This window comes from Thamnophis sirtalis, unplaced genomic scaffold (genome assembly GCF_051295495.1).
Source record: "Thamnophis sirtalis isolate CommonGarterSnake01/CBP01778 unplaced genomic scaffold, rThaSir2_p1.2 scaffold_15, whole genome shotgun sequence".
NCBI classification, from domain to species: Eukaryota; Metazoa; Chordata; class Lepidosauria; order Squamata; family Natricidae; genus Thamnophis; species Thamnophis sirtalis.
In genome coordinates, this window is record NW_028261395.1 from 32,867,750 (window position 1) to 32,881,952 (window position 14,203).

Consider the following 14,203-nt stretch of genomic DNA (forward strand, 5'->3'; position numbering starts at 1 on the left):
CCCCAAAACAAGCCGTATTCAGGCCATTTTTCAGGCTGTCCTTGGCCCGAAAAACGGCTAATGGCTGAAAACCAGCCTGAAAATGGCCCCCAAAATGTCCCAAAACAGTCAAAAAACAAGCATGCGTGCACCAGACAGCAGATCTTCGGGTTTCTGGTGCTCAGGCACACGCAAAGACCAGCTGGCTGGCATGCATGTGTGTCCCAGAAACCTGAAGGCGAGCTGGTCGGCATGCGCTTGTCTACCAGCCAGCTAGTCTTTGGGTTTCCAGCACTCCAGCGCATGCGCATGTGCGCACATTCTTGTTTGGGCACTCGGTGCTGAAAAGGTCCACCATCGCTGGCTCCCTTCCAACTCTTGCTTGTTATTCCATTCCCCTGTCCCCAAGGTGCTTTTTCCCCCCCAGGCAACTGGACTTTCTGGTTTTTCTTGGAAGACCTTTCGCTTCTCAACCAAAGAAGCTTCTTCCATTCTTCAATTCCCACGGAGGGCTCTCTTCCAAGTCCCAAACTGGCCCGACCCTGCTTAGCTTCACAAGAGCACAGTTTCGGGTCAGAGGAGTCCGATTCTGCCAAAAGCACTCAGCGGCCGGGGCGGGGTGGGGGGAGGCGGACGCGCTTGCAACGCCCAGCAGGTCGGTCGAAAGTTAATGCAAGCTGAGCCAAGGCGGGGAGCTGGAGCCGCCTTCCCCTCGCTTCGCCCGGCTGCTCTTCCAGCGCTAGGTGGGGGCCAGAGGAGGAGGCGGAGGAGGCGGGCAGGCGAGCCGCCCCGGTCTCCGCTCCGCCGCGCAATCCGGGGGGGAAGGCGGCCCCAGGGAAGCCAGGCGGGGAAAGGCAGATCCTGCAGCCCAAGCGCAGCGGCGGCAGCGGCGGCAGCGGCGGCTCCCGCCCGAGCCTCAGTGCAGCAAAGATGGCTGCGTGCGCCAGGCAACGCCGGAGCTGCTGACCCCAGGCCCGGCCGGGAGGAGCGCCCACCGCCCGCCCAGAGAGGGAGAGAGAAGGGAGAGATGCAGGCGGCCGCGCTCGGCCCACCGCGGAGCCCCGCCGGCCGTTGAAACAAAACCAGCGGCGGCGGCGGCAACTCCTGGGATAGGCGAAGGCTCCCCTCAGCGAAGGGGGCTCCTCTCGGAAGGCGAATGGAAGCAACCGCCGGGTTTCTCCCGCGGAGCCGCCCCGCGAGGCCCGGCAGCTAGGCGGCCCCTGGAGCAACAGTTGCCAAGCTCGCGGCGTAACTTTGTGCCGAGTCGGAGGAGGAAATCCGCCCCGAGAAAGAAGGAAGGAAGGAAGGAAGGAAGGAAGGAGGAGGGCCTCTTGCCTTCCCCTCGCTGCCTTGCCTTCCCTGCCTGCCTGCCTGGCTCTGCCAGGGCGCGGGTGGGCGAGGGCCGCGTGTGGGAGCCCCGCGCGGCGCCCATTGTCTGAGGGCGAAAAGTTGCGGAGCTCCCTGGGCGGGTAGGAGGGGCCTCCTCCTCCTTCCATCGGAGGAAGGCAGGCAGGAAAGGAAAGAAGGAAGGAAGGAAAGAAAGAAGGACAGGGAGGGAGGAAAGGAAGGATAGAAATCGGGAGGGAGGAAAGAAAAGAGGGAGGAAAAAGGAAAGAAGGAAGGGAAAGGACAGTAGGAGGAAAGAAGGGAGGGAGGAAGGAAAGAGAAAACAGAAGGAGGGAAGGAAGAAAGAAGGAAGGGAAGAAGGAAAGAAAGAAAGAGGACAGGAGGGAGGGAGGAAAAAGGTAGGAAGGAAGGAAAGAAAGGACAGAAGGAGGGAGGGGGGAAAGAAGGAAGGAAAGAGAACAGGAGGGAGGGAAGAAGCAAAGAAGGAAGGAAGGAAAGAAAGGGAGAGAGGAAGGAAGGAAAGAAACGAAGCGGGGCCGCCGTCGCCAGAACAACAGCTGCAGCCGCCCGCCAGCATCTCCTCCTCCTCCTCCTCCTCGCCGCCGTCGCCGCCATCGCGGGCCGGGGAGTCGCGGAGCTTCGGGCCGGGGAGAACGCAGGGCCCCGGCGGCGGCGGCGGCGGCGGCTGCCATGGAGCCCAAGCACAAAGAGCTGTTGGCCCAGTGTCAGCAGAGCCTGGCGCAGGCCATGACCGAGGTGGAGCAGGTGATCGAGCTGCTGGAGGCGGCGGCCGTGCTCAGCCCCCGCGACTTGCACCAGCTGCGGGAGGCCGGCCTGAGGATGGCCGCCGGGGGAGAAGGCGAGGAAGGAGACGGCGGCGGATCTAGCGAGCCGATCCCGGCCAGCGTGGGCAAGGCCGAGCTGCTTCTCCAGCTGCTGCTGGCCAAGGAGCGGGATCACTTCCAGGACTTGCGGGTGGCACTGGAGAAGACCCAGCCTCACCTGCTCTCCGTCCTCTACCTGAACACCCAGGAGGTGCAGCCGGGAGAGTCGGCAGGTGAGTCGGAGGTGAACCCCGCCAGGTTTAGGCTTACCTGGGAGGAAGAAGAGGGGAGAGAGGGAGATCTGCCAGATTGGGGGAGAAGCAGCGTTTGTCCAAACTGGAGCACTCCCATCCAGGAAGTCTTCCACTTAACAACCACAGTGGACCACCCCAGTATTTCTATCCCCCAATTGAGACTCTTAAGTGAGTTTTGCCCCGTCTTCACGACCTTTCTTGCCACCGTTGTTAAGTGAATCGCAGCAGGGGTTAAGTGAGTCACACAGTTGTGAAGGCTTCCCCTTTGATTTTGCTCATGGGAAGGTTGCAAAAAGGGGATGATGTGATCTTGGGATGCCACCACCGCAACTGTCATAAATGGGAGTTGGCATCTGACTTTTGATCCAGCAGCCGTAGGGGATGCTGCAACGGGTCGTAAGTGTAAAACACGGTCAACAGTCCCTTTTTCCAGCACGGTTGTAACTTTGGGCGGTCACTGCATGGACTGTTGTAAGGTGTACCTGTAATCCAGATTGAACACCTTCCTGGGAAATGTTTGAACACTGAGAACAAATCAACCAATGGAACAGAAGTTGCCTTCGGATAAGGTCCCTTCCAACTCTGTTAATCTGAAGGCTGGCAGAAGTCCCAAGCTTGGATAGAGACTGTTCCCCCCCCCCCAAAAAAAATGCTCCCTGCAGGTGTGCAAATGGTGAACCAATCCAGAAACAGTGTGGGGGGGGGAAGCACATGGCCTTGGCAGAAAATCCAGTTTGCAAACATGTTTTAAGCTTGTCTATGTGCTTAAAGAAAAAAGGTACTGCTGTTCCAATGGTAGCGTCCATAAGCTGAAGGGTTGTTGGATGCACCAGAGATTGAGCTTATTTTGGGGACTCTAAGAAGGGGTACCATATGTATTTGTGGCATCCGGATTTGTGGCAGCTCCAGACAGGTGGAGAACTCCCTGTGGTTGTGGCTCTGCCAGTTGTTGTTTTTTTAAATGCCTTTGGAGGCCATCAAGTTGCCTTGGTTGATAGTTGGACAAACTTGAAGGCTTCAGCTGATACAGATTAACAGAGTTGGAAGGGACCTTGTGTGTCATCTAGTCCAACCCCTGCCGGCCCGCCAAAACAGGAGATCCTACACCATTTGTGACAGATGGCAGTCCAGTCTCTTCTTGAAAGCCTCCAGGGATGAAGCTCTCACCACTTTTGGACTTTGTCTCTTTGGGATTGGACAAAAAATGTTGGGTTTTAAAAAAAAACCCAAGATGATGGTCGAACTTCCTAATACGTAGAAATTTGCTTAGGGAGGAATTTTGGAGCTTGCAAATGGCTTCATCAAAAGTGAAGCGTTTCTCCTGCTTGAAGAGGGTGATTCATCTAAGCTCACATCCCTGCCAGAAGCTTTCCTTCTGGCCTCAAGCTTTGCTTTCATTGTGACTCCCCCCCTCCCAATTTTCAGAGCAGTAATAATAATAATGGTGTGCAGGGCTTTAAAAAAATAACTTCCATTATCTCAGTAACCATTGCAAAAGTGCCTTGAGGTAGCTTGTGTTGTTTCTATTTGCAAAGTCATGTCCGACCCATCGCGACCCCATGGATAACGTTCCTCCAGGCCTACTATCCTCTGAAATCCATTTAAACTCACACAGACTGCTTCGGTGACTCCATCCAGCCATCTCATTCTCTGTCGCCCGCTTCTTCTTTTGCCCTCAATTGTTCCCAGCATTAGGCTCTTCTCCAGTGAGTCCTTCCTTCTCATTAGGTGGCCAAAGTATTTGAGTTTCATCTTCAGGATCTGACCTTCTAAAGAGCACTCAGGGTTGATTTCCTCTAGGACTGACTGGTTTGATCGCCTTGCAGTCCAAGGGACTCGCAGGAGTCTTTTCCAGCATCTTCTCTTTCTTATGGTCCAACTTTCACAGCCATCCATTGCAACTGGGAAAACCATTGTACACACTTTTGTTGAAAGGGTGATATCTCTGCTTTTTAGTATGCTCTCTAGATTTGAAATTGAAATTGCCATAAGCTACCTCTAGTAAATCTAGAGGTAGTTTGTATGAATCCTGACTTCCAAGGATCTGTCTCCTTGCCTAGGAACATCCAGTGAATCAATTGGGGAAGTATGATTGGGTTGCTAGATTTATCAATGAGACTCACTTCCCCAAGTAGGTTTTAGAAATACAGATAATTCCACTGCACACTTCCTGAAATTGAATTACTTAAGTGACCATTCAAAGTTACTACAACACTGGAAAAAAGTGACTTAGGACAATTTTTCACACGTATGACCATTACAGCATCCCCCTTAGTCACATGATTTACATTTGGATGCTTGACAACCGATTCACATCGGTTGCAATGTCCTGGGGACGCGTGATCCCCTTTTGACAAGCAAAGTCAATGGGGAATCCAGATTCACTTAACAACCATGTTACTAACTTATCAACTGCAGTGATTCACTTAACAAAACGTGGCAAGAAAAGTCGTAAAACTGGTCAAAGCTCACTTAGCAAATGTCTCACTTAGCAACATACATTTTGGGTTCAATTGTAGTCGTTAAATTGAGGGCTTTCTGTATTTGACACTGAGAGAAACATCGTTTTTCCCTTTGCAAATGCTTTAGAAATGCCCTGAAGTCTAAAATATTCCTGCAACATCATATTTGCTAAATTTGTTACTCCATGGATTTCTCACCTCTCCTAAATGTTGATTCATCCCTGGGTCCAAATTAAAAATGGTGGTTATTGTCTTGAAAAATGACACATTTTTACCACCTCTAAACGCTCAGCTCATGTTGCCAACTCTGGAAGTTCATGTGATGATAAGGGTTCATGCATCCCACTGTCACTCTTTGCAGCATAGTTGCTGAAAAAAACCCTCAATTTCAACTCAACCTGTCTTTGTAGAGAATGCAATTTTCGTGCAACAAGGTGGAAGTCTCCCAAGTTTTGTTTTGCTTGATTACCAAAATGTTTCTCAATTTTCCGTCTTGAAGTTGTGTGAACGTCAACTCCCACACTGTCTGAAACATTCTGGAAGTTGAAATCTGCACATTTTGAAGTGGCCAAGTCCAATAAACCTTGGACCCTCCCTTCTAGTTCCTGGTAGTCACTTATCTAAAGATTTAGAATACATAATAAGAGAATTGGAAGGGGCCTTGGAAGTCTTCTAGTTCAGTGTTTTTCAACCACTGTGCCGCGGCACACTAGTGTGCCGCGGCACAGTGTGAGGTGTGCCGTGGGAAAAACACTTGCCCCCCCCTCCCCCCAAAAATCATTTTTAAAATGCCTCTGTTGTCTTGGGAGCCTTCGGGGCGAATTCGCTTAATCTCCCGCCGCCGTCGTCCCTTTCACCCGAACCAGAGCTACGGCAAGCCCCGTGGCCGTTGCACACGTGCGCGATCCTATTTTCTCCAGGGGACGACGAGCCCGAGGGAGGGAGCCGCGCAAGGGTGGGGCTTGTCATTGCAGGCTCTGGGCTGACCCTGCCTGAGAGCAGCTGCAGCTGCAAGCCAAGAGAAATTGAGAGAGAGGGAATGTGCACGTTGCATGAAGGCGGCGGCGGCGGCGGAGGAAGCAGCCCGGTGTCGCTGCTCGCCTTTCCCGCTCTGTGCGTGGGAGAATGTGTGTGTGTGTGTGAGCAGCCACCGACCTCTTCCTCGCCCGCGGAGTCGCAGGAGGAGGCCGAGCAGAAACGCCCCCGCGTCGCGCCACCCCTGCAGGAGACAAGCGGCAGGAGACAAGCTTGCTGCGGGCCGGCAGCTCTCAGCTGGATGAGCAGCAGGATGACCCGTGCCAGCCGACCTTTTCGTCGGCAGGACTCCGTGGCGCATCGGGGGAGGCGACTCCTGTCTCCTCGCCCCGCTGGCTCTCTCCTCCACGCCGGCCAACTACCGTGTGGCTCGGGCGGGGCGTGCGGCGCGCCTGGGATGCCGCTCTTCCCCGTGAGCGCCTCTGGGGCTGGAGACCCCCCCACCCGCAGGGGCCCTCTCGCTGGCTTCAAGCCGAAGATGCCCAGCCCGGCTGACGGCTCCAGGGAATAAACGAAGGACCACTACCAGGGCCAAAGCGCCCCTCTCGTCCTCAAACGTCCAAGGGAGCTGCAGTCCCGCGGGGCCAGGGTCCGCCAGGAGCCCTGCGCGGTTGAGAAAGGAGTCTCGTCTGCCGCCCGGCTCAGCCCAACCCGCCCCTTCCAACGGCCCGACCCGAAGAAAGGGAGGGAAGCGGGCTGGGGGGGGGTAGAGGCTGACCACTGGCGGTGTGGGTAGCGGAAGAGAGATCCCCGTTTGGACAAAGGAGGTCCTCACCTTCGCTCTCCAAGACTGCCCCGGGCAGCCGCCTGCCCATCACCAATGCTCCCTTCCCTGGAGGAGGGGAACCCAGAGGCAGCCCAGGCTGCCAGGGGCTTTCTCAGGATGGGACAAAGGTGCCGCTCCCCTTCCCTGATTGGAGTGATCAGCTTCGTGGATGTCACTTTGGCCCTTCCTGCAGCCCCTTCAACCTTCACTGGGCAGGGAAAGATCCTTCCAAGCTGACCGGGCAGGGGACCCTCCCCTCCCCCCCCACTGCTTGGGTCCTCCTTTCTGTCTTCTAGGCCCTAGAATTACTTTATATATAGTCGATATAGGCACAGAGTTAATTTTTTTAACATTTTCTAATGGTGGTGTGCCTCGTGATTTTTTTCATGAAAAAAGTGTGCCTTTGCACAAAAAAGGTTGAAAAACACTGTTCTAGTTTAACCCTCTAGTCAAGTAGGAGACCCTATGTGCCATTCTGAACATGTCTGTCCAAATATCTTCTTAAAAACCTCCAGTGATGGAGCATCCACAACTTCTGCAGGCAACTTCCACTGGTTAATTGTCCTCACTGTTAGGAAATTTCTCCTTAGTTCTAGGTTAGATCTTTCTTTGCTAGGATTCCACCTGTTACTTCTTGTTCTACCAAAGGTGCTTTAGAGAATAGGGTGACCCCTTCTTCTTTGTGGCAGCCCCTCAAATGCTGGAAGACTGTTGTCATGTCACCCCTAGTTCTTCTTTTTTCTAGACTGGCCATACCCAATTCCTGCAACTGTTCTTCAGATGTTTTAACATATCATATGCTAAAAAAATGTTCACCATGTTTATTTGTTTGTTTATTAAATTTATGCACAGCCTATCTTGTTATCCTAAACATACATAAGGTATTTTCTACCTAGCTTTTTAACCTCAGCCTGGGTCTATTAAATACCATCCCTTTCTGATACTCAGTTTGAAGATATGCTTGGAATATGCCTGTAGCTGCTCTTAATATTCCTCTAAAAACTCCTTGCAGGTTTGGCTTCCTTATGTTTTGTCTGCAGTTTCATTTCTTTTATTTTCTTTTTAAAAGAGGAGTTGCTTTTATGTGATAATTACATTTTTTGCCTAGTAACAGCAAGGAGGTAGTAATAAATCATAACTGTGGAAGTTTCTTCTCCAGAGAGAGAAATGTGGAATAGAAAGCGTTTCCATCAATAGCTACAAGTGTGTCTTTTTCAAAGACAGGCATTGATGATGGATGGATGGATGGATGGATGGATTGATGGATGGATGGAAGATAGACATTTCCCTCCTCCGTTTTCTTTGTTCTTTGTGGTTTCTAATGGGGTGGAACGCGGTGGCTCAGTGGCTAAGATGTTGAGCTTGTCAATCAGAAAGGTTGACAGTTTGGCGGTTTGAATCCCTAGTGCTGCGTAACAGAGTGAGCTCCCATTACTTGTCCCAGCTTCTGCCAACCTAGCAGTTCAAAAGCACGTAAAAATGCAAGTGGAAAAATAGGGACCAATTTGGTGGGAAGTTCTGTGCGCCTTCGGCATTTATTCATGCCGGCCACATGACCATGGAGATGTCTTCGGACAGCGCTGGCTCTTCGGCTTTGAAATGGAGATGAGCACTGCCCCCTAGAGTCAGGAACACTAGCACATATGTCCGAGGGGAACCTTTACCTAATGGGGTGAGGTGGGGGATAGAGAAACATCATATTACGGAAAAGAAGGCATTATGTGCAAGACATTTTGCCACTGCTATAAGATGTGATCATTGATTTTCAAAGTTGCTTGTCCAGTTTAAGGAGGGTGTGTAATCAAATGCTGGTTGTTACGGTGTATAATCTGTAACTTTGGGGATCATAAGCCTGGTGACATCGATAGGAACCTCCATCTCAACTGTACAGGTAGTCCTTGACTTAAAACAGTTAATGCAGTGGCTCATCAAAGTTAGAACGCTACTGGAAAAAAAGTAACTTATGACTATTTTTCCCGTGATCATGTGATCAAAATTCAGATGCTTGGCAACTGGTTGTACTTATGACTTGCTGAATCTCAAGGTCATGTGATCCCCTTTGGCCACTACCTGACAAGCAAAGTCAGTGTGGTCATAAGTCAAGAACTACCTGTAGTTGGATCTGTACTTCAGTCTTACAACCAGAAGGAATAAGGGAGCTTCCATGTAAGGCTTACATGGTAGTTCACAACCAGTGACCAGATCGTACAGTAGAAGCTGATTAGGTGCTCCAATGATTTCTGCCACCTCTTAGCTCAGTAATTTTCTCTCTCTTCTTTTACTCTCCCCATAAAGTTTCAAAAATCCTGCTTCTGGTACCCATCAGCAGGCATTCTGTAGAACAGTGTTTTTCAACCACTGTGCCGCGGCACACTAGTGTGCCGTGACATAGTGTAAGGTGTGCCGTGGGAGAATTACTTTATATATAGTCAATATAGGCACAGAGTTAAATTTTTTTAACATTTTCTAATGGTGGTGTGCCTTGTGATTTTTTTCATGAAAAAAGTGTGCCTTTGCACAAAAAAGGTTGAAAAACACTGCTGTAGAATGCCCTCCGCTTTGGCCACATGTCAATTAGGGTGTGATAGCTGCTGAGAACAAACGTGCAAAGTTGCCAAAATGATAATGCGTTATCATCCCATCGCAGCTAATAAGCAGCTTTAAAATGGAGCAGAGGAATGGCTCCCTTGTGGCTGGGAAGCTTCCCCTTGTAGCAGCTATTCAAGAGGGGTTCAGCACTCAAGAGGGGTTCATTATAAAGTGGAGGAAGAATTAGTTAAAGAAACGATGACTGTCTGGGCAAAGAGTTTCAGATACAATATAGAATTAGAGAAATAGTTAAAAATTTGGGATAGAAACTACTGACTATGTTCTCGGTCTGTAAAGAAAACCTCTATAAAATATTTTACATCTACCACCTGCTAGTTTGGCAAAAATGTATAAGAATTCCTCCACCAAATGCTGTAAATGCAACCAGATCCCAGGGACCTACTACCACATCTGGTGGAAGTGTAGGAAAGCAAGGAATTACTGGGGGGAAAAATCATAATTGCTTGGAAATGATAACTGAGCAGCATATTGAGTTTAAACCAGAAACATGCCTCTTAGGTATACTATCGGAAAGTTATGATAAAGCAACCATATACTTAATGTTAGATATACTGACGGCAGCAATAATTATATATGCTAAATACTGGAAAAATGTAACCAACCCATCGGATGAGGAAATAATTAGGAAAATTTGGGATTGTGCCAAAATGGATAGATGAACCTTAAAAATTAAAGGTAAAGAAGACTCAAGGTATTATCGGACATGGAATAAATTTTATGAATGGATAGAGACAAGAGGTAGAAATGAGAGGGAAAATAATTGTTAGTATGGAAAATAAAGAGGTATAAAAATATGACTATAGTAAGGGAAAAATTGTAAATAGACTAATGTAAGTAGAAATTTAGTTAAAATTATTTTTCTTTACTCTTTTTGGTCACATTACTATAATTACTGTTATTAAATTATTGTTACACATACTAGCTTGTGTGTTAAGATTTACTATTAACTTTTCATTGGCTTTGCTTTATATGTACTGTATTTTTCGGAATATAAGACACACCGGTGTATAAGACACACCAAGATTTCGAAGAGGTAAGTAAGAAAAAAAGATTTTGTCCTCCCCGGCCCCAGGAGCACTCTGTAGGCTTCAGCAGGGCTGGGGGAAGGCAAAAAAACTCCCATTTTTGTGGAAAATGGGCTGTTTTTCGCAAAAACAGAGGCGTTTTTGCTTAACCCCAGTCCGGCTGAAGCCTGCAGAGTGCTGCTGGGGGCTGGGGGAAGGAAAAAATGCCTCCATTTTTGCAAAAAACGGCCCGTCTTTTGCAAAAATGAGATGTTGGGGCGGGGCTGCAGGATGCCAAAAATGGCTGTATTCGGTGTATAAGACGCACCAACATTTCCATGCTCTTTTAGGGGGGGGGGAAGGTGCATCTTATACTTTGAAAAATACAATAACTGTTATTCTGATGTGTTACTTTTCAATTTAAATAAAAAAAATTTAAAAGATCTTTCCAGGGCATTGGTAGGAACATGTGGAATACCATCCCTTTCTGATACTCAGTTGAGGTGGCGCAGTGGTTAGAGTGCAGTACTGCAGGCCACTTCAGCTGACTGCTAACTGCAGTTCGGCGGTTCAAATCTCACCGGCGCAGGGTTGACTCAGCCTTCCATCCTTCCGAGGTGGGTAAAATGAGGACCCAGACTGTGGGGGCAATAATACTGACTTTGTAAACTGCTTAGAGAGGGCTGAAAGCCCTATGAAGCGGTATATAAGTCGAACTGCTAACTGCTATTGCTATGTGTGAAATAGTGTTCTCTTTCAGAAGTACATTCTGAAAATATAGCTCTGTTTCTGCTTCTGCAAAATATATTGGGGAGAGGGGTATTTTTTTTTATTATTGTTTTATTTTGTATAGAATGAGTGGGTTTTTATGCTTGCAGTACCTCAGGGTAGACAGTGGGTTCTTGCAGCCAGAGTCTGAACTGCTTTCTTGTATTTCTTTGCATTTTGGGGTCTACAGCAGTGGCCCCCAACTTTGGGGGCACCAGGACCAGTTCTGTAGAGGGAGGTTTTTCTGTGGACTGGAGGGGGGGCTGGTATCATGTGCTACCTGTATCTCGTGTATGGGGCTTCACTTTCTTTGCACAATACATGTTGCGGCCCACTGACGCTCCCAAGACTGGAGGTTTCTGTAGACCCCCCCCCCCAAGTCTACAGAAATGCAAATCAGTCTCAGATCAATTTCAGACCACCTTGGAAGAGATTGCAGAATATAATATAAACATATTTACAGTCTAGAAATGTGTCGGTGATGGTTTGTTCTCCAAGCTTGTGGTTTTGCTTCTGAACATTTCGTCACCAGGCTAAAGTGATATCCTCGGCGTGACTTCGGTTGGAGAGTCTTGTTTTGGTTCTTCACCGTTTTCATGGATCTCATGGGGTCGATGGGTCATCTGACCAGTTAGTCATTATGTGTGAAGGTGAAATAATTCCAATCTTATTTTCTCACCAAGTGATGAGGGGGTCGGTATTGTTGTTAGTTTATTGCTCGATTGACACAGCTCCTTATGGGTTTGTAGGCTGGCTCCAAATCGACATATTTGTTGATAAATCCGTAGGTTGAGTACCAGGCTTTGATAAATTTGCATGTGGTAACATGACCAATGATTTTTGTTCCGTCCCAGTCAAACTGGCACTGTTCGGTATCATTGTGAGTCAAGATCAGGTGTGGAAGTGGCCCTAAAATTAACTAGTGATAAGGTAAAGGTTCCCCTCGCACATATGTGCTAGTCATTCCCGAGTCTAGGGGGCAGTGCTCATCTCCATTTCAAAGCCAAAGAGCCAGCGCTGTCCGAAGACGTCTCCGTGGTCTAGCATGACTAAATGTGGAAGACGCACGGAACGCTGTCACCTTCCCACCAAAGGTGGTTCCTATTTTTCTACTTGCATTTTTACATGCTTTCAAACTGCTAGGTTGGCAGTACTAACTAGCGATAGTACTTAGCAATAGCCCTTAAACCAGGAGTGTCAAACTTGCTTCATCACAGCAGTGTCATGTGACGTATCGGGACTTTTTCCCCCTTTGCTGAACTGGGCGTGGGCAGCATGTGATGCATCCAGCCCATGGGCCACAAGTTTGACACCCCTGCCTTAGACTTATATACCGCTTTATAGTGCTTCACAGCCCTCTCAAAGCAGTTTACAGAGTCAGCCTCTTGCCCCCAACAATTTGGGTCCTCATTTTACCCATCTCAGAGGGATGGAAGGCTGAGTCAATGGCAATAGCATTTACCACTTATATATATCGCTTCAACAGTGCTTTACAGCCCTCTCTAAGCGGTTTGCAGAATTAGCCTATTGACACCCCCCGCCCAACAATTTGGGTCCTCATTTTACAGACCTCAGAAGGATGGAAGGCTTGAGCTGATCAGAATCCAACTCCTGGCAGTGGGCAGAGTCAGCCTGCAGTTCTGCCTTCTAACCCCTGCACCACCACGGCACTCTAAAAGTAGGCAGATTCCTTTGTAATGTTGCCTCTTTTTTTATCAATGGTGGTTGAATAATTCACACCCCAAGCAAGGACAAAGGTTATGCCTGCAAGCTTTTTTTCCTTCTCTGGCAGTGCATCTGTTTTCTGAGTGATTTCGAATGCTAAACAGTGATTGCATATGCATTGCATTTCTAGAGGAAGAGACCTATGTCAACTCCAGGTTCATCCCCACCTCCTTCCCCCGAGAATAGCATCTAAACACGGGGAAACCAGATGCCTCCCTTGCTGTTTGTTACTCTTCTGTCTGAAGTTCTGTTGTGAAGCATTAGATTAAGCAGTTCAAAAACCTCAGGGCAAAATTGTGCAGCTGAAGTTGCTTCTGTTCCAGAGTTGAGCTGAGCTGAAATGGCCTGATGGAATATGACAGTTTATTCTGACAGCTGGCCTTTGAGGTGATAAATTTGATCCTAAGGGATTATTCCGTGCAAGCCGGCCTTTCTCTCGGCTGCAGATGTTCCTTCTTGAGACGGGAGAGTGATTAAGGGTTACCTTGGATCTAGTTGACAGCGTGTTTAGTATGACGAGGCGATGCATGAGTGCACATTGATTCCAGTTTCCTCTGTGGAAATAATAACTGGAGAATATCTTTGACAAAATGCCTCTTTAGTCACCTTAGAAGTAGCTGTTCTTTTTTTTTTTCAGTCCACTGGAAGTCTATAGAACATAGACTCCTAGGGCTGAAAGGGGCCTCGGAGATCTTCTAGTCCAACCCTCTGCTCAGAGCAGGAGAAATTATACCATACTGGTCAAAGGTTGACTATTCTTGAAAACCTCCAAAGATGTAGCACTTACAATCCAGAAGATCCCATTGATTAATTGTTCTATCCAGGTGGATAAAAATCGATGAATTTGTGTTTTTTTTTAAATCACATTTTTAAAAATGTAAATCAGATTTTTAAAATTACATTTATTTTAAATGTAATTTACATTTACTCCAAAATGCTTTTGGAGTAAAAATCAACCTAAAGATAGTTTTCTATTTAAGATACATTAATAATTTAGTTTATTCAGCATGAAATGGAGCTTAGTTATGTAGCATCAGGCTCTGTATGTGCTGCAATGTTTACATTTTTGGTAAACTCGCTCAATGAATCCAAGGTCGGAAAGCTGAGATAACATGCACTGCATGGATGCATTCACACCATTTCACAGTAACTATGAGATAAATCATAAAACAAAGTTCAGGAATATTCCTTCATCCCATTGTTTTGCAAATCTATGTACACTACAAACTGTAAGATTGTTTGAAGAGTAATGTATCTGTACCACCAGGCTCTATGTGTGAGGAGGAAGGGCAAGCAGTAAAAATGAAAGTGAAACCTTATAAGAAACTTATAAATATAATATTAAAGAGCACCTCTCATTTCAGATCCATCATGGCAGAGGCTGTTAGCGGGCATCACCTGCTTCTCGCCACATCCCTCACCTTGTTGT

General features: G+C 48.0%; 2 protein-coding genes across 7 annotated transcripts in view; one reads left to right on the plus strand and one right to left on the minus strand.

The window, feature by feature from the left end:
* The window catches only part of RPS24 (ribosomal protein S24), a 94,004-nt gene extending 84,398 nt beyond the window's left edge, over positions 1 to 9,606 (minus strand). Inside the window, exon 1 of the mRNA XM_087701967.1 lies at positions 9,594 to 9,606. The gene's annotated coding sequence lies outside the window, so the exon portion shown is untranslated. The remainder of the gene's footprint in view (positions 1 to 9,593) is intronic.
* Positions 1,731 to 14,203, plus strand: part of DLG5 (discs large MAGUK scaffold protein 5) — a 129,414-nt gene continuing 116,941 nt past the window's right edge. For 5 of the 6 annotated variants that reach the window (XM_087701963.1, XM_087701961.1, XM_087701964.1 and 2 more), the window contains exon 1: positions 1,731 to 2,383. In XM_087701963.1, coding sequence (XP_087558089.1) covers positions 2,017 to 2,383 — 367 coding nt within the window. In that variant the 5' untranslated portion in view covers positions 1,731 to 2,016. The remainder of the gene's footprint in view (positions 2,384 to 14,203) is intronic. The other variant, XM_087701965.1, reaches the window with a different exon arrangement.